This window comes from Mixophyes fleayi, chromosome 9, assembly GCF_038048845.1.
Source record: "Mixophyes fleayi isolate aMixFle1 chromosome 9, aMixFle1.hap1, whole genome shotgun sequence".
Lineage (NCBI taxonomy): Eukaryota > Metazoa > Chordata > Amphibia > Anura > Limnodynastidae > Mixophyes > Mixophyes fleayi.
In genome coordinates this window covers 48,694,894-48,721,411 of record NC_134410.1, presented here as the reverse complement: position 1 = coordinate 48,721,411, position 26,518 = coordinate 48,694,894, and the positions used below count along the sequence as shown (strand labels likewise).

At 39.9% G+C, this 26,518-nt stretch overlaps 1 protein-coding gene across 3 annotated transcripts; it reads right to left on the bottom strand.

The window, feature by feature from the left end:
• Positions 1-2,060: 2,060 nt before the first annotated feature.
• On the bottom strand, positions 2,061-25,615 carry LHFPL1 (LHFPL tetraspan subfamily member 1). 3 transcript variants are annotated; one of them, XM_075184310.1, is made up of 6 exons: positions 25,529-25,615; positions 21,509-21,625; positions 21,277-21,383; positions 19,096-19,802; positions 12,835-12,933; positions 2,061-2,336 (listed from the first exon to the last, which is right to left on the bottom strand). In XM_075184310.1, exons 4-6 carry the CDS (start codon positions 19,478-19,480, stop codon positions 2,218-2,220), a joined length of 603 nt encoding a protein of 200 aa, XP_075040411.1. In that variant the 5' UTR covers positions 19,481-19,802; positions 21,277-21,383; positions 21,509-21,625; positions 25,529-25,615; the 3' UTR covers positions 2,061-2,217. The 3 variants fall into 3 exon arrangements, with proteins under 3 accessions (XP_075040411.1, XP_075040410.1, XP_075040412.1); XM_075184309.1 differs by lacking the exon at positions 21,277-21,383; XM_075184311.1 differs by lacking the exons at positions 21,277-21,383; positions 21,509-21,625 and having other exon boundaries at positions 25,529-25,603.
• Positions 25,616-26,518: the final 903 nt, after the last annotated feature.

Here is a 26,518-nt window from a genome sequence, read left to right as displayed (position 1 = left end):
ATGCGGGAGTCTCCTGGATATTCCGGGAGAGTAGGCAACTATGCGTTAAAGAAAAGCAGCTCATGAATCTCTAGAGACTGAAGTGTCTTTTACATTTCTGTCTCCATTACTGAAGTCATCTTGTCTTACCTGTCAGTCTTTGATTAAATCTTGGTCTCCATGAAAATGGCCACCTCCATAGGTATAAATAGATGGACATAGGACACAATTTCTGAACTGTGCCATCATGCCACAGATGGTGAAGCCAACCACGTCTTGTACTGGCTCAGCATTAGGGAGAATGCCAGACTCTTCAGGGAGTGTGGGAGATCACCCCTATTTCAGGGAGTCTCCCTGACATTCAGGGAAAGTTGGCAAGTATGAGATAACTGGGCAGGAGAGGAAGACAGAGTGAAATGGAAACAGAGAAGTAAGAGGTTTGGCCCTCGGAGGTCTGTTGTTAACATACTTTTTTCTTTGCAAAATTGTATGTTTTGAAGTGACGGGTATTAAAGTGGTGCCCCCTCAAGCAAAATATGGTTTATGGACTTCGCAACCATAGGCACCTTAATCAGCCCTCACCAATATAACTATGTGTGTGTGTGTGTGTGTTCATGTACAGTTCCCCAATATACAATGTAAAGCAACAACACAAGCAGACTGGGGAGACATGTCCAATATGGATCAAGGAATCTTACCAATGTTTATTAATACAGACTATAAAGAACACAGAAGTACAATGCTCCATAGGATTGCATTCTACACTCATAATCTGCTCTGAGATGCATTATAATTAAAAATAATATTTCTTTCAATACTAATGTGTAAATTGACAACATATTTGACAAATGAACTAACTAGACCTAAGAGGAATCATTTTATCATGCACGTAGGACATAACATATACTGGAAAGCTGAATAATACACAGGGTTAATAGTATATAGTTGCCTGGTCTACAATGGTTACTCTCCCTTACAAAGCTAAAACCTGCTTTCATTGTTCCATAAACCTCACACAATCTGCTAAATATTGTACATTCTAATAACGTATCTTCAGAACAGGGTGATTAAGTAACAGGAAGAAATTATTCTCCATTTTTTTCTAAATTAAAATGTACATCTGGGTCAGGGTGTTATTTAGTCTGAACTGTAGGAGGATTTATAGTTAAATTTGTACACTGTTATTGGGCACAGATTGGCAAGGGATCCAGCAAAGTCACATTCTTAGTATTAGGGCACAGGGTCCTACCAAAGCTAAGCTTTCTTTGAGGGCTGTCTGATTCCTGAGCCCATTTAGTTGAATTTGCCTCTATCCTACCAGATGTCAACACACTTAGAGGTATATTTACTAAACTGCAGGTTTGAAAAAGTGGAGATGTTGCCTATAGCAACCAACCATATTCTACCTTTCATTTTGAAATGGATCTGATTGGTTGCTATAGGCAACATCTCCAGCTTTTCAAACCTATAGTTTAGTAAATATACCTCTTAGTCTTGTTAGATATATTGTCATACTATCACCCTCACTAAGTCCTGTCTGACTAAGGGGCCTATTTATCAAACCTAAATTCCCACTTAAATCAGAGGTTTTCGGGGACAAACCGCAAATTTCAGATTTATTATTACAGCATCACCGCAGATATTGTAGATATCTGCTGCTTTGCATCTCCCTTAATTTTACTGAGCACTCCCCATAACAGTGTATGGGGAGTGCTCAGTAACGCTATTTACCAATGACCGAAATTAATGTGTGGAGGGATCATGTGATCCCTCCCTGTCACATGAATCCACTTTGGTTACTGCAGTATGGTAAATTTCTCTGTGCGGATGCCCGAGCTTTTCGGTTGGCGCTTGCGCACAGGGATTCAATCATACTGGAAAATACATTGCAAAAGGACTGCAAGAGAAGATGTGTAAAGTAAGTGATACACTTCACAGGAACGGCCGTTTTTCGAAACGGCTGTTCCTGTGTTGATTTTTTAATAAATATAAGATACTTTTCAATCCTCGCCTAAGCGATGAGGATTGAAAAGTATCTTTCATAATATGCAGTGCTACTTAAATAGGCCCCTAAGACCCTGTTTACCTGTTGTGTATAAACCTTTATTTAATATCTCCACATTAGGAGAAGTGCCACATACTTTGTCATTAATATTAGCAGGAGTGTTAATAACCGGAGATGAGTCATCCATATTAGCAATCAGTTAATGCCGTTCCTCCTCATAATACTGTACATTGTCAATAAGGTGACGGCTTGCTTCTCTTTCCAGCACAACATGATAGCCAGGTGCAGATCAGCATAGTGACTGCTGCTCCACCTCCTGTGCAGTAATAGGCCCAGCCGAGCTTGCAGGTCCCTAGGAGAACATAAGAGAAAATAAATGTGTTACTTTCTTGTTGATAACATTAGTTCACTGGATAACAGGCACAGACATTAAGAGTGTGTGGAGCAGGTCAGCCTAGTTCTATTTTCTTGTCAGTTTTGTAATTGCTGCTTACATCCTGGAAATCATTGTCTGTGTTATCTACAAAAAGACAGTATTATCACTGCTTGTATTCTCTCTACAGCTACAGCACAAGGTCAGCTGTCCAGTTATGTGCTGCCAGATGATGAAAGATTTTAGATGAGCCAAATTAAGTCTATATAACTAGGTGCCTATATTCTCCTGGTTTCTATTCAGTGTTCAGCATGGTATAATTAAAGGTTGGGTACTGCAGGGGCTGTGGGTTTCAGTGGTGAGCACCAGTGATTTGATGAATAGACCACAAACACTGGCAGAAATTTACACCATGCATGGGGAACATAAGCAAAAGGGACCCGGTCATTATCTATTGTGAAACCGCTGTTTCAACAGCTGTAGCTGACATTGAAAACAAATTATATATCCCTACTTGTTATAGTTAAACTAATAGATCATATAGTAAGATATAGATATCCCTGGGCATAGGCAAACCTAGGGGGGGTTCCTAGTGCCTGGAAACCCCCTCCAAGCCTGGGGCACTGTATAATCGAGATGGCTGGATCTTGCCCCCGCTTCACGCGGCTCTGCTTGAAAAGGGAGTGCATGCAGCATTGCCCATGTATATTATAGGGATAGGAAGAGCTGGAGAGCAGCCAAGCATTGTCTAATATTATAGGCACGCCCCCATGCATGCTGGTCATGCCCACTGGTGGCGTGGTATGGAAACCCCCCTCTACAAATCCTGCATTTGCCCCTGCTGGGAATCGTTCTGAAAGGACTAGTACACCTAATATTTAAGTTGACTTATATGAAAAAGGTATTTGAATGAAGCACACTGCAATTAGCCTCCACATATAGAGATAATATCAAATAGCTCAAATATATTAAAGTCCATAGGCTTTCATACAGATGGCTCTAGCAGCATGGAGGATAGGTCAAAGCACTACCCTCTCCATTGTATGCCAATGGAAGTGTGGCACTGCTAGGTGAATGGTGGATGGAGGCGCCTAGTAACAGATACTAGATTGTACCATTCATCTAAAAGACTGCTACTCTATCTATGTGTATATTTCAGAATGTTCCATGTAGTTTATTTTAATATAAGACTACTTGTATTTTCATTGTAGTAGTCTTTTTAAATGGCAGAATATCCTATTACACTATGTTATCTGCAATCCATCCATTCACCTCTGCACTAGTATCCTTCATTGGCAATAATACTACTTTGATCTAAAATGCTCATGTCAACTGAAATATCATTATCTGTATAGAACGGTGAAAACTATCCTTTAATATATCAAACTGACTTAAAAGATGTACGAAGGAGTTAATATCTTAAGATATGTTTTACAACTACCCTCGCGACAGTGGCATGACTAAGAACAGTCTGAGCTCGGAATTACATTAGTACGTCAGCCCTAAGGGAACCATTGACAAGGTCCAGAGTGTTCCAGACTCCTTAGTAATTATGTAGATGAAGTTTAATGTCTTACAGGGGACAGGAATAATGAACCCGGGTGGTAAACAGCACAATTAATTTTTAATGTTGTGTAATAGGCTTCTGCTTCACCTAAGCTATTCCATTTTGACTTTTGCATATATTAGAGTGTATAATGCTTATCCTGCATATAACAACTGCTTTGTCCATCTTTTCTTTTACTTTTATTACTCTCTCATCTCAGGACATACTAAATGTCCAATCTAAAAACTGCTATTTTATAGATCATTTACAATATAACGCAGTCTGTGTCACTACTATCAAATTTTGAATCTTACATGCAATTTTCATATCTTTTTAGTCTTCAAATCAGTATGTATTAGAAAAGTCCCAATTTATCGCATATCACCAACTAATTACAGGTGGGGTAATAAGGGATCATTTGTATGAAGTTTAAAATCTCAGTCAAAATATTTTCTGTAATTTCATGTACCTATCTTTACGTAGAAACAGCTATTTTTGTGGGTAAGCGCATGGATTTGCTGCATAGGACGCATTGTCTGGTGGGGTGTAAAAGTCTGATTGCATCTAGGTCATTCTTTGCTTAGTGCAGGTGATTAGATTTTCACTCAAAATAGTTCAAATGGAACACTTTACATTAGGAGCTCTTAACCAGGACCAAAATTATATCTGTGTCAATCAGCTTTGCTGCCAGCCCTGGTTTCATATTACGTTGTACCTAGCCCAATATTTCTGTGCCACAGTGAATGTCACATCTGTATACATTTTCGAGACACCTTTTGCTCAGCTATATAGCAAGTGCATTATTATAAAGTCATGTGACAAGTGCATGAGAGGAGTGGTGGCAAGAGATGCTCACTGACCCCCATGTTTTGGTTTTGGTTTTGGATCTGGATTAACTTCGTGTTTTGGTTTTAGCAAAATCGCGCTCGCATGTTTTGGTTTTTGATCTGTATTTTTTTTTTTGGAGAAATTGCTAAAATATGGTAAAATCACATCATTTTGCTATTTATTTGTTCCTACATTATTATTAACCTCAATAACACTAATTTCCAGTCATTTCCAGTTCATTTTGACCACATCACAGGTCACAATTTATTTTCATACACTTTTGGCAAAGACTGCAGTGAGCACAAACACATGGCAGTTCACAGGACATCTAGGAAACATTGCCACACAGCAGTGGCAGAAAAAAAAGAAAAGTGGTGCAAGATGGAATTGTCCTTAGGACCTCCCACCTACCCTTATGTAAGATAATGAAAAGGACATGTACGGTTTAACAAGCCAAGCACTCCAGCGACAAGGAGTGCCACTTTTGTGGCTCAAGTACTTGGTTTGTTCAGGCCTCCACAGAACAAGCTACCAACAGCTTAGCTGCCTTAAGCCCAATATGTCCAGTTTAAAGAACAGCTAAGACACCTGAGAAAACAAATGTCACCGGCCCCTGCAGATGAAGATTTGGAAGATGAAGACGAGGAGATCGCCATCAACCAGAGCACACGGCCGGTACAGTGAAACTGAGAATGGCTCATTAAATCAGTTATGGTTCCTTTGATCACTCCACCCATTACTTGGATAACTGTGGTAATACAACAGCTAATACATGGCGACGAGCGCTGACCTCTCTGGGATGCGTGTATTTATCAGACGAAGACCAATGTGGGGTGCCCCGGTGGGTTGGAGAAGGTGAGCCCAGTGAAAAAGAAAGTATGTGGTCACACGTACGAGACAGAAGCAGTTGAAAGGATGATTGAAAACAAACTTTATCCTAACACAATATTAATTCAACCCAGCAAGAAACCACCATTACAGAAGTCTCTGTAACATAAATGTCAAATACAAAAATGTTAAAAAAAGCTTTTACCTTTTTAAAGAAAAAAACACATCTTTAATAAAGGTGAAACTTTGCTGTAGAAAAACATAAAAATGCCAACATATCATTTTACCGAAATATTAGTAAGCATTCCAGCATCAGCTAGCTTCCTTCTCTCAGCTAGATCCCAGCACTTGCAATCTACATTGTCATCATCCTCACCCTCCTCAGTGTGTACATCATCATCACTCAATACTAATTAATCCCGGCTGGAATCCACCATTGCAGAAGTCTCTGTACTTTGATCTAAATGCCAGTAAAGGCCTTCCTCGTGGAATTTGTAGTTCATTTTACGACAGAGCTGTCACGATTTTTGGGCAATTCTTTTAAACCAAACCAAATGTCAAAATGTTCTGCTGATTCATCTGCATCATCCTTGGGTATCTTAGAAAAGCTTACTTTTTTCCTAGCAGCAGTAGTCTGAGAAACTAAAGTAGGGGACGCCGTCGTGTTAGGTACCACTTCAGCTGTCAACTTGCTCATCGCATCTCTTGTGATCTGGGACAGTGGAAAATAAAGAAAAGACATAGCTCTTAAACCTACGATCAAGCATAGTTACCAAAATGTAGTGATACAATTTCCATAAGCTGATAACTCTTCGATCCTGGCGAAGTGATTAAAGTACTTAATCTACAAGTGCGACATACTTAGCGTAATTTCTTTGTTTCATCTCCTCCTTCAATTTTTCAAGTTGCTTTTCCAAAAGTCCAATTAAGGGAATCACTTTGCTCAAGCTATCAGTGTCTAAACTCAGTTCACAGGCAGGGGCAGGCTGGGTTGGGGGACAAGTGGGCTTCTGCCCTCCGGGCCGGTCCCATAGTGGGCTATCTTGGGCTGGGTCAATGGGCCACCTGCATTTTTTCCCATTAAAATAGGCTGCTGAGTCAGGTCATGCCCCCCGGGCTAAAATTTGCCAGCCCTCCCCTGTTCACAGGTGACTACTTTGAATCGTTTCAGCACCTTGCACAACACAGAAAGTATTCTGCACTGTGCAGGAATAAAATACATTCCCCATCCGTTCCCAATGTCATGGCTTGTGGAGTAAGCGTGGATGGTTTTTTCGCTGTTCCTCCATCCTCACAAGCATATAAAGTGTGGAATTCCACCTTGTTACCACCTCTTGCTTCAGTTAGTGGCAGGGCAAAATTAATTGTTCATGCATCTGCTGCAATTTCCTACATGCTGTTGCAGAATGCAGAAAATGTTCCGAAATTTTTATGGCCACAGACAGCATCTCCTGCATGTTCCTGCCATTTTTCAAAAAGCTCTGCACCACCAAGTAGATTGTGTGAACAAAACTTGGAATGTGATGGATTTCACCCAGCTGTAATGCTCTCACAATATTGGTGGCGTTATCAGAAATGACATATGCTCGGGAGAGTCCAAATTGGATAATGCTGGATAAGCCATTTTGCAATGACATCCCTTCGTTTTTCAAACAGATTGTCATCGGTATGCCTCTTAGTGAAGCCGCTGATACACAGAGTAGCCTGCCTTTGAATAATCTGGTGTTGTTGGGTACATGCTGCTACTATTCCTGCTGCTGAAGGCAATTCACCAACCCAGTGGGCTGTTATATAATCTTTAGTTTGCCCAGTTCCACTTGTCCACATATCTGTGTATAAGTGTACAGTGGGTAGAATGGCATTTTGTAGCCCAATAATTACATTTTATGGAACCTTCTGGTACAGGTGAGGAATTGCTTTTCTAGTAAAATGGTGTCATGATGAAATTTGGTAACAGGTACACAGGACCTCAATTAACTGTATAAAATCAGCTGCATTAACTGTGGATATTGGACGCAGATCTAATACTAGCAAAGTTGCCATGGCATCTGTGATCCGCTTTGCAACTGGGTATCAGCTTTCATACTTGCGTCCTCTTGCAAAGGATTGTTTAACAGTCAATAGTTGTAAACTACTAGTAGCAGGGCCGGTGCTAGCCTCCATGGCGCCCTAGGCATTTTTACAAAATCGGCGCCCCAGCCCCCCCCCCCGCAACAATCGGCGCCCTCCTCCCCCCTCACCCCGTCTTTCCTTACCTCACCACCGCCGCCTCTCTGCTCCGTCTCCTCCCCTCCACTCACTGACACTAGTGAGTGGAGGGGAGGAAACGGAGCAGAGAGGCGGCGGTGGTGAGCAATAGCCTCTTCCCCCCTCCCCCGTGCATCTGAATGCTGTGCAGCGGCCGTGACAGGTATGGTCAGCGGTTGCCACACAGTTTTAAAGTAATTTTCATTCTGGAGGGCACCCTCCAGGCGCCCTCCAGAGCCCGGCGCCCTAGGTAAGTGCCTAACCTTGCCTAATGGGAGCACCGGGCCTGACTAGTAGTCTTCTTCTTGGTCTACTTCTGGGATTAAGAGCCACCAGCAGCAGCAGCAGGACTAACACTCAAGAATTCTTCAGAGGAATCCTGGATAGGGGAGAAGTCATCTAGCCATAGCAACTTGGATGCAGGACTAACTCTGATTACTAGTGAGGATATTGAGGAAGGTGTTGTCGGTGTGGCTTTACAAAGGCTACAAATGGTTAGACAACTCTTGTCAGGATTGGGTAAAAATAATTGCACACATAAGAGGTGGATTTTTTGGTTTAATGCCCAGGCATGACAATGGCCTTCTTCTTATCACTGGCAAGAACTGCTACCACTGGTGCAGGACTTACACAAGCAACATCATCATCATCATCATCCTCATCAACATCCTCATTATCGCCGTTGTCAGCTACACAAATATCCCCCTCATTCTGTTGCAAATACAAAGTGGTATCCTACATTTGTGTATCACCTGCTACACTAAGAGGAATACCGACGACAACCTGTTTGAAAAACTAAGATATGTCATTGCAACATGGCTTATCCCGCTTGGACTCTCCTCAGGATATGTCATTTGTGGAAACGCCACCAATATGTGACAGCGTTACAGCAGGGAGAATTTCATCACATTCCCTGTTTTGCTCACACAATCTACTTGGTGGTACCAAGCTTTTTTAAAAGAATAACAGTAGATGCTGTCTATATCCAGAAATAATTTGGGTATTCTGCAACAGCATGTAGGAGATTGCAGCTGCTGCATGAAGAATCTAATTTGAGGGGGAATGTAATCCAGCACAGTGGAGAATACTTTCCGTATTGAGCAAGGTGCTGAAACCACTCTAAGTAGTCATCTGTGAAGTGAGTTCAGACACTGTTAGCTTGAGTCAAGTGATTCCCCTAATTTGACTTTTTGAGAAGCAGCTAGAGAAATTCAAGGAGGAAATGAAACAAAGCAAATCCGCTAACTATATTGTAATTGTAGATTAAGTACTTAATTTGCTTTGCCAGGATCCAAGAGTTATCAACATCTTGAAATCGGATCACTATATTTTGCCAACTGTGCTTGATCCTAGGTTTAAGAGCTATGTCTTTGTTTCCCACTGTCCTAGATCCCAAGAGATGAAATGAGCTCCTGGTCAGGAGGCTGACAGCTCAAGAGGTACATGATACAAGAATGTCTCCTCCTTCAGTTTATCTGCCAACTGCTTCTAGGAAAAAACTAAGCTTTCCCAAGACACCCAGTGGTGATGCAGATGAGTCAGCACAACCTTTCGACATTTGGTCTGTTGTAAAAGAATTGCCTAAAAATCGTGACAGCTCTGTCATAAAATGAACTACAAATTACACAGGGAAAACCATTTCCGGCAATTACATTAAAGTACAGAGACTTCTTATGGTGGATTCCAGCAGGGATGAATTGGTATTGTGTGAGGATATTGCAGGTGCTGGGATCTAGCTGAGAGAAGGGAGCTAGCTGTTGCTGGTATGCTTGTTAATATTTTGGGTAACATGTTGGCATTTTATGGTTTTAGACCGTAAACTTTCACCTTTATTAGAGAGGTTTTTTTTTCTTTAAATGGTACAAGTTTTTTTTACATTTTTGTTTGCCTGACTTAAAACTACTGTGCACTTGAACATACACTTTAGCACATGACGGAGAGGGATTAGTATCATCATGACTGAGATTGGAGAGTGACAAGAACACTGCCACCCCTCCTGGTTCTGTATGACCAATAGCACAGAGCAACGTGACTGGAGAGTGACCAGGACGCTGTCACCCATTCTGTTTCTGTATGAGCTATGGCACAGTAGAATGTCAATGGAGACTTTTAATTACACTGCCAGCCCTATAATGTGTCTTTTGGCACTGAAAACTGCCACCTCTTCTGTTTCTGGGTGAACTATGGCACAGTAGAATGTCACTGGAGACTTTTAAAAACACTACCAGCCCTATTATTAGAATTTTACTTTCATCCCTGAAAAATGTCACCTCTCCTGTTTCTGGGTGAGCTATGGCACAGTACTATGGCACTGGAGACTACCAAGAGCACTGCCAAACCTCCTCTTTCTCTTCCATTAATGGCACTGCCCAACTGCACTGGAGATTGTCAACAACCCTGCTACCCCTTCTGTGTCCTCTGTGATATGGCGCTGGATCTCCGTGGAGGGCGATACTTATAGAATCCAAAACTCGCGAGGTCCGACGACGCAACAATGACATTTTGCCTCATCTAAACTTCCGAGGGCACGTAAAAGTACCGAGCCGGCCCGGCTCGGTACTCGGATCAGCGAAGTTCGGGTGGGCTCGGGCATCTCTAGTGGTGACCCACACCTTGCCCCCTGCTATGGTATGAAAAACTCATGGCATTGCATAGCAGGGGCACGGCTTGATGATGCAAACCAGGTCATTAAGCCCTGCCTCCATGAAGACCCAGGAGGATGTCTACTCTTCTGGGATATATATAAATGATTTGCCACGGAAGTCTACATTTCCATGTAACTACTAAATTGGACTTTCCTGAGTCTATAAAAATCCATTGCCTGATTTATTATTCTAATATATATATATGTATAGAACCATTTCTGAATACTATCTTGTTTATACCCAGATTATAATATCCTTATTCACAGATATATATGAGATATGGATATTCATTTCTGTGTATTTAACTAGTTGGTTGATTTTTACTAATTTTATTAAAATGTATTTAACGGGTCAACTCTATGAGTGCATTCCGCCATCTACCAAGATCCCTTGGATATACTTGGGGCTCTCTACAATTGTTTTATTTATGTAGGGCTGTACTTCTGCATATGTTTTGGGGGGGGTGTTCTGTTGGAGGGAGCGGGCAAAATCCCTCATTGGATTGCTGCTTTTTTGGATAGTTGAGCCTAGTTATGTTTTATATATATATATTTTGTATTTAATCTGTAGCGCCTGATTCACTTTTTCTGTTTAATCATGTGCATCTAACATGTACCTGCATCATCAGGACAGGCAATCTATGTAGACATACCTGCCTCCATCACTGTATCACTGAACAGATGTCAGTGGGCTTGACATGTACAGAGAGAAGAGTTACTCAGCACACAGCTTTTAGCTAGGATTGTACCATCAGAAAATATTACATTTTACACCCTGCACAGATGCTGCCATCTTGATTTGCAAATCCATGCACTTCCTGTAAACATGGATCCATTTTCACACAAAAGGGCCCATATTATCACAAAATGGTCAGAGTACTAAAGGGGCACATTTAAAAAATCTTTTTCTCTCTCTCTCTCTCTTTCTCTCAAAATAGGTATTTGCCATCAGTGGCGCATGCAGGGGGGGTTTCTGAGTCTCCAGAACCCCCCCCCCCTGCGCTAACTAAATGGCCACTATAGCGGCACTGTCTTATACAGCAGCCGCGGCGCTGTCAAAGAAGCGTCCGCGGCGGTGCTGTAGTGTATACAGCACCGCCGCGGCCGCTTCTTTGACAGTGCCGCGGCTGCTGTATAGGACAGCGCTGCCTAAACGGAGCTGCTGCGCATGCGCAGTAGCTCTCGCGCGGGGTGGTTTTTTTTTTGTGGTTTTTTTTTTGGGAACCCCCCCCCCCTGGCCATATTTGGTTAATATAAACAATCTCATCTTTGCACTATGAGTGGGACTATGCATCACCTTAAATACGTGGTGTTCCATAATTATTCCTGCTCCAGGGGTATTCCAGTTTTCAATTTCAGGGATAGTGTGTTTTGTATTCTGACATTTTCATTATGCACAGCTGGAACACAAGGTACAAAGCAGGGTTTTGGCAATTTAAATAGCCAGAGCGCTGCTTTCGCTATCAGGCCAGATAACAGGACTGTGTGTGTGCCTGTGTGAGTACATAATGGACATATTTGACTGCAAAACAATTCCAATAGGTGTAATGCACCTACAAAAACTGAACAAAAAACAGAAAATAAACTAAACTTCCGAACTCTCAGCAGGTTATTGTACAGTTGTGTGTATATAGGGTGTGTGCAGGGGAGGGCTGGCAAATTTTATCCCAGTGCGAGACTCTGCTCAGTAGCCTAATAGGAACATTTTAAAGGGAAAAATGCAGGTAGCCCAGTGACCCAGCCCAAGGTAGCCCACTATGGGACCAGGCCTGGGGGGCAGACAGGCGCGGGCTGGTGGACGTCAGCCCGGGGAGCACACACCGCACAGGCGGCCGCATCACGTGTCATGTGATGCGTCCGCCTGCGCTGAAGGACCACATTTATATTACTTCTGGGGGGGGCGGCCGGCCCTAACAGCCGTGATTCTGAGCGGCCCGGGGGGCTGATGCCCCCCTGCCAGTCAGCTCCTGGGTGTATGTGCCTCTAAATACCCCTCATTTGCTGGAGCTACTAGCATTAGGCAGTGAAGGCCAGCAGAAGCATATAAAGTATTTATAGGCTAAAATAACTGGTACAAGTATATAGCTATTTTTATACAACCACTGAATTATGCCTAGGGTCCAATGACTTTCTTTTACAATGTTACTTAAAGATTTACGCAGGTTTCTTTCCCAGACTTAGCAATGTTTTCCTCTGCAGTGAATGAGTTAATCACACTTCTACCAAATGTAACTATCTTGTGTGAATAGAATTGTGCAAATGGAAAGTCTGTTGTATTGATTTCAATCCCTCCCGGATATAATGAGTTTTACACTGATGCACAGCTAGTGCCTCTCATACACGCTCTCACAGGCTAAGATCGGCGATTGTGAGTCACTTGTTACCTAATTGGAACTGACTGGACGCATTGCCGCACGCCTGCTGGATTTCAGAGCTGTTCCACCCCAGTGGATACAATGCACATCCTGAGCTAATGAGGAGACCTACGGAGAATCACACAGAGACAAAAAAGAGACATGTTTGTTTACTCAGCGTGAGCCACCCAGCAATCTGCAATATTCATTACAACCAATTACACCGTTACCTCTATGAGCAATGCTCTTCTATCAGTCAGCCAGTATGTATTTTTACAGCAGAGTAAGATATACACATTTTAGCATTTTATAAACAAAGTAAAAACCAGACACAAACTTAAAAAAAAATAAAAAATTAGACATTCACATTTCAGAAAATAAGTGCAAATTATGCAGTTCGATACTGGGTTCCAAGTCTGAGGTGAGAGGTGGTTATTGCATGTTTCATTCAGTGTTAAATGAAATGTATTATAGTATACCAACCCCTATAGATCTATGCACATCTACGGTCCAGTCCAATTGCTTATGTTCCAGTGGTCTTTCATGGGCATATTTATCAATCTGCAGCGTAAGGCTGCAGATTAATTGGCGCTTATCGTGGAGATAGAATGACTTATCAATGCAATTTATCAATAAAATATCGACGGGGCAATTGAGCAATACTCGGCAGCCTCAGTGTTACCGGCTAGGTGCAGTAAGGCTTAACTTATTGCTTTACTTGCCGACTCTCACGGAAAATTCACAGACTTGGGCTTTCATTTCCATTAATTAAACAAACAAAAAAATTGTAAAAAAAATAAATATATATATATATATATATATATATATATATATATATTTAAAAAATAAATAAATATTTTATAACTATGGACAACTGAAAAAAATGATTTATTAACATATCGCCAAAGCTTTTATCATTCATTTTTTCCTCTTATCGCCGTCCAGAGATGACGATAACAGAGTAAGGATTACACTGCCACAATGCTTGCTATATAGGCATCCCAATGCTTTGCATGGGGAAGCTAATCCTGGGGAAACCCTGTTATGGCAGGCAATGGCCGTTTGATAGATAAGGCGAAGCACCTGTTTTCGACAGTTATAGGGCTTTTTCCCATTGATAAATACACTCTCCTATTTATCTGTAAAACCAGACACATGATAACATTTCATGGAGTAATCCAGAATTCTCAAAAGTGTGCATTTGTGTGACTGTGAAGTAATTGTAAGATGATGTGAATTGTTAATGTGTATACACAGTAAAGTATGAGGTAGGTGAATGTGCAGAGGTGCACATAGCAAACCACACTAGGACTACCAAATTTCATAATAAATCAGTGCCTATCTGAACGATATTGTTGCAAAATAATCTGGTGGATGAACAGAAAGTGTTTAATTATTTTATGTTTTCATTGTGTATTTGATTACTGGTACTTTGATTGTATTTTGATTGTAAGATTCACTTTAGGGTAGAAGTTTATTAATTTTGAGTCTACAACTGAAGTCATGCAAACTTAATTTGACCCCTACCTCCTGTTTAGGATAAACTGTTTTAACAACACTTAAACAGAGCCATTTCTAGACCTCAGGTGCAAAGCATAATTTTAATAATAAAAAAAAAATGTATTTTCCAGTCGCTTTTGTGGAACTCAGTCCTATGAGGAGGAAGAGCAATGAGCACTCCTCTATATAGAGTGTCAGAAGGCACACCTTGATCTCATCAGACACTCGCCAATCACTGTGAGCTTCCATCTATCTGTGGTGAGTAAATTTAGAAAGGCACAAGTGGGGTAGAGAAGACAGTGACCCTGATTCATCAGGGCACGTATCTGACGATTTTGGGCTGTGCTTCCCCAGAACTGGATGATACGCCTGTAAACGCAGCCATGCCCGCTCCGACTTTTTTTCATTTTTTTTCATTGTTTTATCATTAATGCCTTTATTATTAACTGGTGACATTAATTCTATTTTTTTTTCTGTCGTTCTTTTGCGAATTTCTATCCCACTTAGAAAGCAGTGTCTTGTGTAGCAGAGCATGGCAGACCTACAACCGAATCCATCGGCGTACAGATCTTCAGTTCCGCTCCTTGTTGAATGTGAGAGTGAATGCAAGAGTTCGGAGAGCCGATTTATGTAGTGCTTAGTATGCGTGCTTTGATGAATCAGACCCAGTGTGTGTTCACCCAAAAATTGGTTGCATGGACATGACCCATCAAGGAAGTGGAAAAATGCTTTATCTTGCCCCAGCTTATTACTTAAAAGCATCAATACAGCACTGACTAGAACCACTATGTTTGATAGATGCTCAGTTCTAAAGTCAGTGATGCCAAAGTAATATCAGCATTCTACTATTGTCTGATGTATTGTAGCCAGTGAAGTGAAGCAAGGCAATATATATGGGAGGTGCTTATGGGTATTGTTTGCTGAGTGAATGAGCCAGGTTATATACCCACATACAAAAATTAGATTTTGTCTTGCGGTATGAGACTATTTAAATAAGATTCAAGGGGTAACGAGAGCACATTTAGGTGGCATGTTTTGCCCAGTAAAAGGACTTGTTGTGTACACATTCCCAGAGCTGGCAGAAAGCAGGCAGTAGCCTGTATTTTCTGTGGGAGACTTCTTGCACTTTCCAGGAACATTTTATACAGGAAAGCACAATTCACCCTATGAAATAAAGTGAAATGTATAAAGACAGTCCCGACATTCCTTCACTCTTTTGATTAATTTAAGACAAAAGAAGAGGCTAAAGTGAGCATTATTGCAGGAAAAAAAATAGGAAAGTGTCCAGTCATGAAAGGGTGGTATTAATATGATGGGAGGCTGGAGTTTACAGTGAGGTTTTTACTGATTCCACCAAACACATTTCCAGCCGAACCCACACCCTGCAGAAGCATTTGTACAGGGACAGCCAAAATCTGGATAGAGGTCGTGTTATAGGTTTTCTCTTTGTTACGTGTGAGCAGTACAACACAACACTTTTGTGCTAATAGAAATCTATTGGAATAAAAATCTATTGCATGACTGCATATAGTGTGGTTTGCAGATTTCTTTGAATGACCCATATTGGGTGGTTGGGGTACAATATAGATACAGTTCCTGCTAACAAGACCCATTTTATCATGACCTGTTACTTTGTTCCAGGTTTCACAGTAATGTCCCAGCTGATTTATAGTGCACAAAAATAATTTATATAAAGATATAATTATAACATCAATTACTTCATTCAGCCCAGGTTAAGTCAATATCAGGGCCGTCTTTCCCATTGGGCACAATGGGCAGGTGCCCGGGGGGCCCTGCAGCCCAGGGAGGCCCGTCGGAGGCAGCAAAAAAAAAAAAAAAAAACCTGGAAAAAAAAAATACTTACCTTGCTGTCAGCTGGCGATCCAACTCCCTCCATGGTGTCCTCCTCCGTGCAGCGCTGGCAGTGCATGTCGGGTGTGAGGTCATCATGCCCGCCCGACATCCATTGCGGAGCGCAGCACGGAGGAGGGGACCATGGAGGGAACCGGATCGCCAGCTGACAGCAAGGTAAGTATTTTCTTCTTCTTTTTTTTCAGGTTTTTTTTTTGTGCTGCCTCTGACGGGCCCCCCTGGGCTGCAGGGTCCATATATATAGCCACTTTTTTATGTATATATAGGGGCCCCAGTGCAATGCTTTGCCCGGGGGCCCAAAAGGTTGCTAAGAGGGCCCTGGTCAATATGGAATTCAATATTTAAAATGGAAGTTGGGGATGGAATGGGTCCGCTGGCTGATATACTTTTGTATATACTAGAGGATTCCTGACCTGCTTTACATCTCCCGTATCTTACATTTCCAATCAAAGAACAATGCTGTCATGGACGCTGTTTTGTGTCAGTTTAAATACTGGTTAAAAACGCTTATCTTTGGGATTACAGTTACTAAGACTGTAAATTTTCCTCATTTTCTTTGCTTATGCAAGTTTTTATCATTTTAGTTGATTGCTTATAGGTTGGCTAATATTTGGGTGCAAATCTATTCTCAGTAAGGCCATGTAAGTGTAGACACATATGAAATACAGATAGTATATATTAGTTCATTGCATTTACATACATGTTGCAAGCTGTCATACTAAAAACTGCAGGCATGTTTATTAAATAATTATGTTTTTTAGAGTACAATTAATTGTATTTTCTTTGTGACTGTATCCCTTTAAATTTTGTATAATGATGCTTGGATGGTTCTGTGATTGCGTTTTTTTTAATAACTGCTTTTCAGGAGGATTTAAACATTTAAACATTTATAGTTTTACAAAGGCTAATAGCCTGTAATGTAGTGTCATTAGTGACCACGCCTGAAGCCTCTGAGTAGAGTGAAGCCATTTGTCCCTGTGAACTACTCTGCTGTAAACATTACAAGGGATTTTTTAAGTCATGTTTCTCTAACAACCTCTGAAAACTAACTAGTGCTTTTGAAATGACTTCATAACACTCCCTTCTTTGAGGATATACAATATACGATTATCATGCTGTGATTGGCTTTAACTATGATGCCTTAAGATCATGGTATTTTGGCACTTATTTCCCAGATTCCAAGGTTGATGTATCTGTCACAGAATATACCAGTATTGAAGGTTAGATTTGCATTCTGTCATCCATCGGGTGGGACCCCTAATTACAATACTGGGCAACTATGCAAATGTATGGTTTATTCATTGTTTATATTCATCTGATTGAAAGGGGTGTTGATGAGAGGGGCATGATCATGTTAGCTTCATATTCACTAATTTATTGTGTATTCACAATGCCTAAGGTAGCATCAATAGCAAATACAGTTCCGCCCATATCACTGCAGTGCATGACACTTGATAGCAGGTACAAGCTGTCCCAGAACTCCCTCTCTGAGTTTTCTCTTGAAATTCTACAATACACCTGTACAATGATAAAGAGAGACAGTAAACTTGTGCCAAGTACTTTCATAGAAAACAAAGTTCCCAGACCTGTTTGTAGTGTGCCTCAGATTAGCCAAAGCTGGGTGGATTTGTAACTTCTTTTACACTGTCACATGTCCCACTGACTGAGTATTTGTTCAGATTCAGATTAACCCTTTGGTTGCAAAAGGCCAATATAAAGGTAGCAAGACATTAAATACTTAGGGGCATATTTAAGAAATCACGGTAGTGCACTATCGTGCATTTACCGTGGAAATCAGGTCCCGATGTGCCCTCCGCAAATTTATTAAAGGTGCATCGCAGCAGATATCATGGATATCTGCTGCTTTGCACTCCTGATCGTTTTTGCGAGCAGTCACCATTCAAAAGTGTGGTGACTGCTCTGGCTGCAATCTAACAAGTCCCGAAAAAAAAAAAAAATTCCGGGAACTTGTCATGTTGGCGTACATTATCAAAATTGAAAAAATCCAATGCTGTCAGCTCTGCTCCGAAAAGCAGAGCTGGACAGCGCTTGTGTGGAGGGATCACATGATCCCTCCCTGTCACTCACAGCTCTCTCTCTGCAACGATAGTTGCAGAGACAGAGAGGGGATCTTTGTGCGCATGTGTAGTTCTTGGAACTGCACATGCGCAATTGAAGAATGAAGAGAATGAGGAGAAGATCCGGAGACAGCGCTTCCGAAGAGGGGGGTAAGTATGATTTTTTTTATCACAGAAACAGCAGTTTTTCGGAACTGCTGTTTCTGTGATCTGTTGTTCATAAATTTGAGAAATGGTTCAATCCTTATCCATGCGATAAGGATTGATAACTATTTCTCACTTTTGCCGAACATTGATAAATGTGCCCCTTATTGAGAAGGTGCCAGACATGATTGTTATATGTAAATACATCATAATTATAATTATTTAAAGATATGTATTTATATTATATCTATATGTGGGAAACATGCAGGCATTTGTCAATGCGTATAGAGAAAAGGACAAACCTATGTTACATATTTCCATTTAAATATGAATGTGGGCTGATTGCAATTTAAGAGCTCAACTTAAAAAAATAAAAGATAAATAGAAACAGCATCAACCAAATTGCTCTCTGTAAAGTCACCTTATCATTGTCCTCTTCATACGTCAATATGTACCATACCCCAAAAAATTCATAGTGCTGTTTATTTTGCTGTTAAAGATGCATTTATAAGACAGACACGTTTTTGGGGCAATTCGCATAAAACTGTATTCTGATCATTTATGTAATTTGACATTTTGAGGAATATACAGTGATGTATGACTACACACACACAAACACACACACTGATATAACTATAAGAAGATGCTCCCACCAGCACAACCACGGCTTCTTATTCCAGCACAGAAAAAATCTTACCTCCAACAAACTGTACCGACCCATGGAATCGTCCAATCATTCTGGAGATGAGGTCACCGATGCAACAGCCTAGAACTGCAGCCAGAGACACCAGCAGAAGCATAGCACAACCAATACCAGTCACTAGTGTACAGATCTGCCAGGATAGACTGGGGATGGCGCTGAAGCTGGCATATCTCCCACACTCTTCCACCATCACCAAGTTCCTCTCCTGTGTCTGAGCAGGGTAGGTACACCGGCGGAAAGTGTTGAATGAAACTGGTTTTCCCATTTGGGTCCCAAACAGCCAATAAGGCATGAAGAAACTGGTGCAGCTGGTAGCAGCTGAGAGGAATGAGAGGAGTGCCCAGAGGGCACCAAGTAAAGTCAAACTGCTTGCCATCATTCACGTCTGTCTTTCGCAGTTATTTATCATAAGTGTAGATTTCAAGTGCTTGCATTGTTAGTAAACTTGATATGCAGTCGTTTGTCTTTGTTTGTTCCTAATATTACACGTAAAGCTGCTGTGATCTGTGTTTCTCTGTTTTTCGTTTTTACTTGCTGTCAAGTCTTAAAGTATATGCACGTCTGCAAAGAAATCATCCTGGGACATAATTGTCTTCACCCTCCACTGGTTGGCAGTTCTGCAGTCTCTGAGACTTTGTTAGCATCCCTTCTTTCCAGTACTGTCCTATAAGCTTTAATTGTAACCACTAAAATGATTCTTCCTGTTGAGGAGCAATAAAAAGACACTGGGTTGAATTACTGTGTAGCAACACAAAAGAGAATTAGTTGGAGGTACAGTGGCTATAGGATTAGTCCAACAGATATACTGTATATTATTTCACACGTTCTTTCTACAGAGGGAGTTACCATCATATATCACCTGCAGACTTTAACCATTTCCTACAAATTCTTGTTTCCTTTAGCAATGGTAAAAGAGCATATTTGAAAACTGTTGGGGTATGTTGAAATGTCATATGTCTTAAACAGATCAGCCTCTTCATTATGATATTAAGATTTAAAGGGTGATCATGCTATTTTTAGAATTGTATTTTTCAAGCCAATTAGAGGATATTCAAATTATCAAGTAAGAAATTGATTTATGGGGTGACCCTAGCACAGGGATTTACAACAAAAACATAGCATGACCCAATAAAATATATAAGTATCATATTTTTGTCTTTGACAATACAGTGGAGCACATGTCATAACATGGTACAAAGAGCAATGCTTTACGCCACCATTAGTCTCACTGCATTAGATATGCCAGCAACTGATATGGTTGCTATAGGTTACAACACATGAAAGTCTTTTGCACCATGGTACAACCCAATGCAGGTCATATGTGAAGCACACTTGAGGGTGGTACTTCCTGATGGTTCTCTCAGTGAACTTTCAGAGCACATGCCTAACTTCTGCTTTTGGAGACAACTCCACAAACCAGCTGCGTAAAACGTCAGAAAAATGTCCACAGGACACGGGGCAACAGTATAAATGTCACATCAAAGTCCAACCTCCTACCACCGCAGAAAAAAAACATTCAATAAAATAAACTTTTTAGGTTTTCTCCTAAAATACTGCTCAATTTAACCTTATTTATGGCTTTACTTAATCGTGAGTGAAGGGACATCAGTACAGTGTATATTACAGCGGGCAAATTTGTGTGAAGGTTTTTATTACATATCTTGTGTTTGAAAAACCAATCAGATTCTAGCTATCATTTATTTAGTGCATTCTACAAAATGACAGCTAGAATCTGATTGGTTGCTATAGAAAACATCTCCACTTTTCAAACCCGCTGGAAAACTCTCAGCTTGATACATTTACCCCTTGGAGTGTGTCTAGAAATGCATTTCTCCTTCGAAGTGCAACATAGAGGAGCAAAACGTGTCCAAATAAAGGTATAGGACGAGACCTGCAAAAAGATTTCCGAGCTGGTTCCAGTCATTTCGCAGAGTGGAAATGGCTTTGCTCGCCTAATTGTGTACTCTCTACCCCTTCATGCTTCAATAGGCTCCACGATTGACGCTTAGCTTCCTTACTGCTGTATAAAATTAGGAGCAATGGTGCTTTTACTTCGTACATTGCAGGGGATGCCCCCACTCTGTCCAACTCCCACCCTACAGCCTATGCAAATTTCTGCTAATCCACCAACACCGCCAGCTTGCTCCTTAAAGCTCTGCAAAAATGTATGCACACCTGTGTAAGTTGAGGTGCAAGATGGTTTTCAACTGTTCGGCCGTTATTGCATCCTTCAATGCGTTCCAATATGTTTCCATTTCTATATGACTAGATGTTTCTGAGATCTAAATTTAATATAGAGGAATTAAACTAAATTAAACTGAAACTGACAAATTATAGTTCCATTTCTTAGGAAAATATTATGAAATGGATAAACATCCAAAGACTTCTAGAAATAGAAGTGACTTACTGTATATTCCGTACCGTCATTTGTGGTGGACAGTTTCGGATCCAAATCTTCCTGCTGTGTTATTTTATATTGTTATTGTCTCTCTTTAGGGTCCATTACCTATATACTTTTTTGGTTCTGAAATATAGGAAAAGAAAACCGCAAACAGCCAGTGTATTCATTGTTTAACCGCTTTAGGAATGTAGTCATGTTAAACCAATTTTGTTACATGTTATTTCTGTATATAAGTGTGTGCATGTATCTATCTGATTTGGCAAATCGAAAAAGAAGAATCTATTTGCTCTAATCTTAACCACAGACCGGACATAGTTTGCACCTCTGTGTCTGGAACATTTTGTTGTGTGCTGAATTGTTTGTTTTATTGGTTTAAGTATATTTTATGTTCTTGGTATTAGAGAGAAATGAAAAATAAATCACAAAAATAAACTTTTTCTGGTGTCTTCCTATAATTACATTCAAGCAATTTGTGCAACACAGAAAAATATCGCAAATTATTAACACATAGTTCTCCCAAGCTTGCGAGCAGGGTTCTCTTACCTCTCTGTCTGTTAAGCTAGGTACACACTATACGGTTTTCGTCCAATAATCGGCTCAATCAGCAAACATACAACCGCTCGTTCAAAAGTTGGGTCAGTGTGTGAAGTGACACGATGGTCGAAAGTCTGCCCAAATGGACGATTGTCGCCTCATTTGATTGGTCGTACCATTTAATATTTTCGTTCCAATCTCGTTTCCGTTGTGTAGTGTGTATAAACTTCCGACCGATGTGTACAAAATTTCAATCATTGCTCACGACAACATGGCTGTAAAAAGTCGCTAAAGAGAAGTCCGCTCTTCCCTTTATCTAAAACAAGGCTAGTGTGTATGCAGTCCATGGACCGAGCGATTGGACCATCGATCGCATGTAAAATCGTTTTGCATAAAAAGTTGGTGGAAAATTCTGTAGTGTGTACCCAGCTTAAGTATTACCCAGTATTGTTTTATTAATGTTTGTTCCCAATTGTAAAGCGCTACGGAATTTCGTGGTGCTATATAAATAAATATTGATGACGAGTATGGGAATACCAGGTAATTGTAACTTTTTCAAGGTTTGAGGACGTTTCAGGGCTAAGAGTAATTATATGATCTTTTGTTCTTTTTGTTTCCTTTTTTCTCCCCACTGTTTGTGTTTAATTGGGGGGGGGGGACCGTAGTGTGTCACTTGAGACTCCAAAAAGTGTCACCAACTTTGATTACAAGTTGATCCAATGCAAACTGAATCCAAAAGTAACGTTTACAGCAATTACAGTTAGACCTGTTTTTCCCGGGTCTATTATCTTTTCATCTGAGGTCTGATTCAGGTCTCCTATGCATTTAAGTCTTTCTACCCTGCAAGGAAATTCCTGTGATGTTCCGTGATGATGTCTCACGGTTTCCTCAGCATTCATTTATTATGCTGTGAGTAATGGTCATAAGGCCAGGACCTACCACACCAGCATTTACCTGCCATTGACAGAGGGGTCAGGGCTTAGAGACTTTGACGACAGCCAGTAACAGGCTGCTTTATTTAGCCATTTGAACAGTTCGGACATTAAAAACTTTAATAAATGTGGCCACTAACATGTATATATCATGCTCTTCGGCAATTGTGAGATTTTTCTTGTTAGTTAGGTTAAGTACCCAGCAGTGTTTGAGATGACTTTTTTAAAAGCATGTTAAAGCACAAGTAAAAACTTGAGAACGTGGTTTATTTGCATTTTAACATGTACTTTAGCAACTGATCCATAGGTTTCAACTGCATGAAGCTCACTATAAAACAAGTTCAATGCCTGCAAAATACAAATATTCACTTTCTACAATGATTTTCAGCTTCACATGTCTAGATTCATTCAACTTGTATCAAAACACACGTACAGGCATAATTTTAACGCCTTTGGGTAGGAAGTCTTATAGACCGCATATATGCTCGAAACTTTCTCATCTCGTAGCGCTATCTGCTATTGTACATCACTGTTTACTATACAATTGTATAACCATGTGTATTATTTTTGCATTTTAGCAATAAGTCCCTTACACCAACTAATCAAATCTCCTGCAGCAAATATTTTGTCTCATCATATGATTTGTAATCTTAAAGTGACATACTCCTATAATCAATGATCAATATTCAAGACAAATTCATATTCTACTTACTAAGCATCTGCTAACATTGGAGATGGTGATTCTCTGCTTTGTAATCAAAGTTTCATATTTTTTGTTGGCAATTGTTACTCTTCTGTGTCCCTTACCTAGAACTGTACAGTTTATGTTGGATAACAGAGCTCTAGCACCACAAGAATTGTCCCAACTTTTCTAACTTTTTTTAAAATACGCAATATTTAAATGAACAACTTTGTCTCCAAACAGCACATCAGACACAGCACCATATCTCTGTATTACCAAATCATTAGAATTAATATAGGAGGTCTGGGAACTGGCATGAAATTTAACACCACACCTGGGTAGAGCTTATGTTGTCTTCATCGAGCTAGGTGTGGTAACAGTATACATAGTTACATAATAACATATACCAGCACTTTGTTACACCCCATGCCTGTTCTTCTTACATCTGTGTCTTTAGCTTCAAAAACATTGATTTTACCACTTTATGACAACCAAATCACAAAATGTAACATGTCCACATGTTCTCTGCCTATAGAACACAATATAGTTTTTTGTTTGCCTGTTTGTTGTACTTGTTTTATATTGTCACTAATGTACTTTCTATTGGTTGTTTATACATTGTTTAAAAGGATAAGTCAAGTTGGAGGATTTTTTTCTTTAGGGAGGTGGGGGGGCTTTAAAAAAGTATATTTTGCAAGTATAACTACAATACTATTGTGACCATTGGTAAGATACACTCTCTCTGGCACAGTGATCTAGAATACCTTTTCCAGTAGATCTGTTATATCCATCCAGGTAGGTTGGCGTACGCAGTGTTCTGCCTATGCCTGGTCACTAGCACCTCATCACCTTGCCAGCATCAGCAGCATGAACTGAGTAGTATTAATAGCTATTCACATTACTCAGTTGAACGCTAATGATGTCAGATATCTGACAGTGGTGGGAGCCAGGTATAGGCACAAGTCTTCATATGCTCCACCCCCTGCATCTAAAATTATTCTCAGAAAGGTACAGTACATATATCCTGCCAGAGAGTGCAGGTAACCAACATTTAGATATAACATAGGGGTTATATTTGCAGAACACTTTGGGTCATTAAACTGCTACAAATATGGACATCTAAATATTAATTGTAAAGCTACAATACTATATCAAATTGCATATATTCATAAAATACTTCTAACATCTCACTGACATTATTACAACATTCCAGTGATGCTAATAGACTAACAACACTCATACTAGGGCACTTATTTTTATCTTACATTAAGAACGCCACTGGGAATTTTAATGATTTGAACTATTAAAATAAGATCTAGCTAAATGAGCAAACATTACAGGAACATTTTAAGCCACATGAAGAACTCATCCAAATCCATTAGTTAATTTGTATTTTAACTCAATAATCTCCAATGATTTCTTTGTGACGATGCTGTAGATCATTGGTGTTACTGTATAACAATGTTTGGTTAGCGCAAGATATAACTTTTTTACCAGTAAAAGGAAATAATTGGTAGGATTTTGCCTTGCAATAGGCAAGGGAACTGTAAGGCATACTTAACAAAATGTATATAACTAAACTAATATTCAGGAGATAATACAATTTATAGTTGGTATATTTAAAAATGCAGTGAATGGGATTTTTTTTTAGAGTTAGCGCTGCCTTCAATAATTACTTTTAAAATAAGATCTACACTAAGAACACCAATAAATATTTGGCATTATATAGATAACATGCTTTAAGCTATCAGTGCCATTGCTGTAATAAATGTTAACATAATAACCTGCACTCTTTATAGTTTGAGTTCACGTTATACTTTTTGTTGACAAATATTTCAATCAGAGACAAATAATGTATCGTCTAAGGAATATTCTTACCACACAGTGCAGAATGTTCGATAGCGTCCTGTATATATCAGTATCTTTCTGTCTTTCTGGGATGTTATCCAGAGCAGGCTCTTCACCTTATGCAGATAGGTGGAGTTTCTTATGGACAGAATCCAATAAACTACCAGGATGATGAATCTATAAGGTGCGTCTGACAGCATTTAACATTCGCCCTAGGGAATCTGCCTTCCCCTGCATGTAATGTGCAGTGAAGTTGGTAAGTGAGTAGGGAAGTGGATTGTAAACACAGGGAGGTTAGATTTGTACAACAGTCTGATTTACAGGAACATTTTAAAGCAATATAATGAAAAATAATGAACTATACATTTAGTTGAGATCTATATAGTTTTAAAGGTTTTTTTTCAAAGTGTTCATTTATTTTTTCATTGTACTGCCTTCTCCCTCTTTTAAATTTGTGATATTTATGTTTTGAAAAGTCATATAGCTTCTACATTTAGAATTCTGGTATTCATAATGTGCATTTAAGCTTTTGTTAGTACTTTGTGACTCTGTGTAGTAGGCTATAGTTTATGTCCCTTTGTGTTTGGAAATCTGCCACGATGGTGAGAGCTTGTTATTATGCATATTTTGGAATACACCAAAAATGAAAAGAACTATAGAAATGTTTTTAAAGAAAAACGTTATTCTGAATGATTATTTTAGTGTAATATTTCTTTATTGAGTTATATGATCTGGTTAACAGTTGGATACATTTTCATAACAAACCACTTGAATGCATACAGATTTCTACAAATTATATCAGAGATACATTTTTAACCAAAGAAGATAAAAAAAAACCAAAAACATAAGGAATAAGAGGGGGTTGACCTAGAAAAAGAATAGGGGGAGAAAACCTGGCGAGGCCACTTTGGCTACGCCAGTAAAGAAAGGAAAGAAGAAAGATAAACAGATGGGGGGAAATATACCCAATTAAGAATGTAGGGCCTGATTCATTAAGGATCTTAACTTGAGAAACTTCTT

Excerpts from the sequence above, each read along its gene's own strand:
- LHFPL1 (XM_075184310.1), bottom strand. The coding sequence starts at position 19,480 with ATGATGGCAAGCAGTTTGACTTTACTTGGTGCCCTCTGGGCACTCCTC. Across the intron at positions 12,934-19,095 it reads GTCGGTACAGTTTGTTGGAG|GTCTCCTCATTAGCTCAGGA; the intron begins GTAAGATTTTTT and ends GATTCTCCGTAG. Across the intron at positions 2,337-12,834 it reads GTCCAGTCAGTTCCAATTAG|GGACCTGCAAGCTCGGCTGG; the intron begins GTAACAAGTGAC and ends ATGTTCTCCTAG.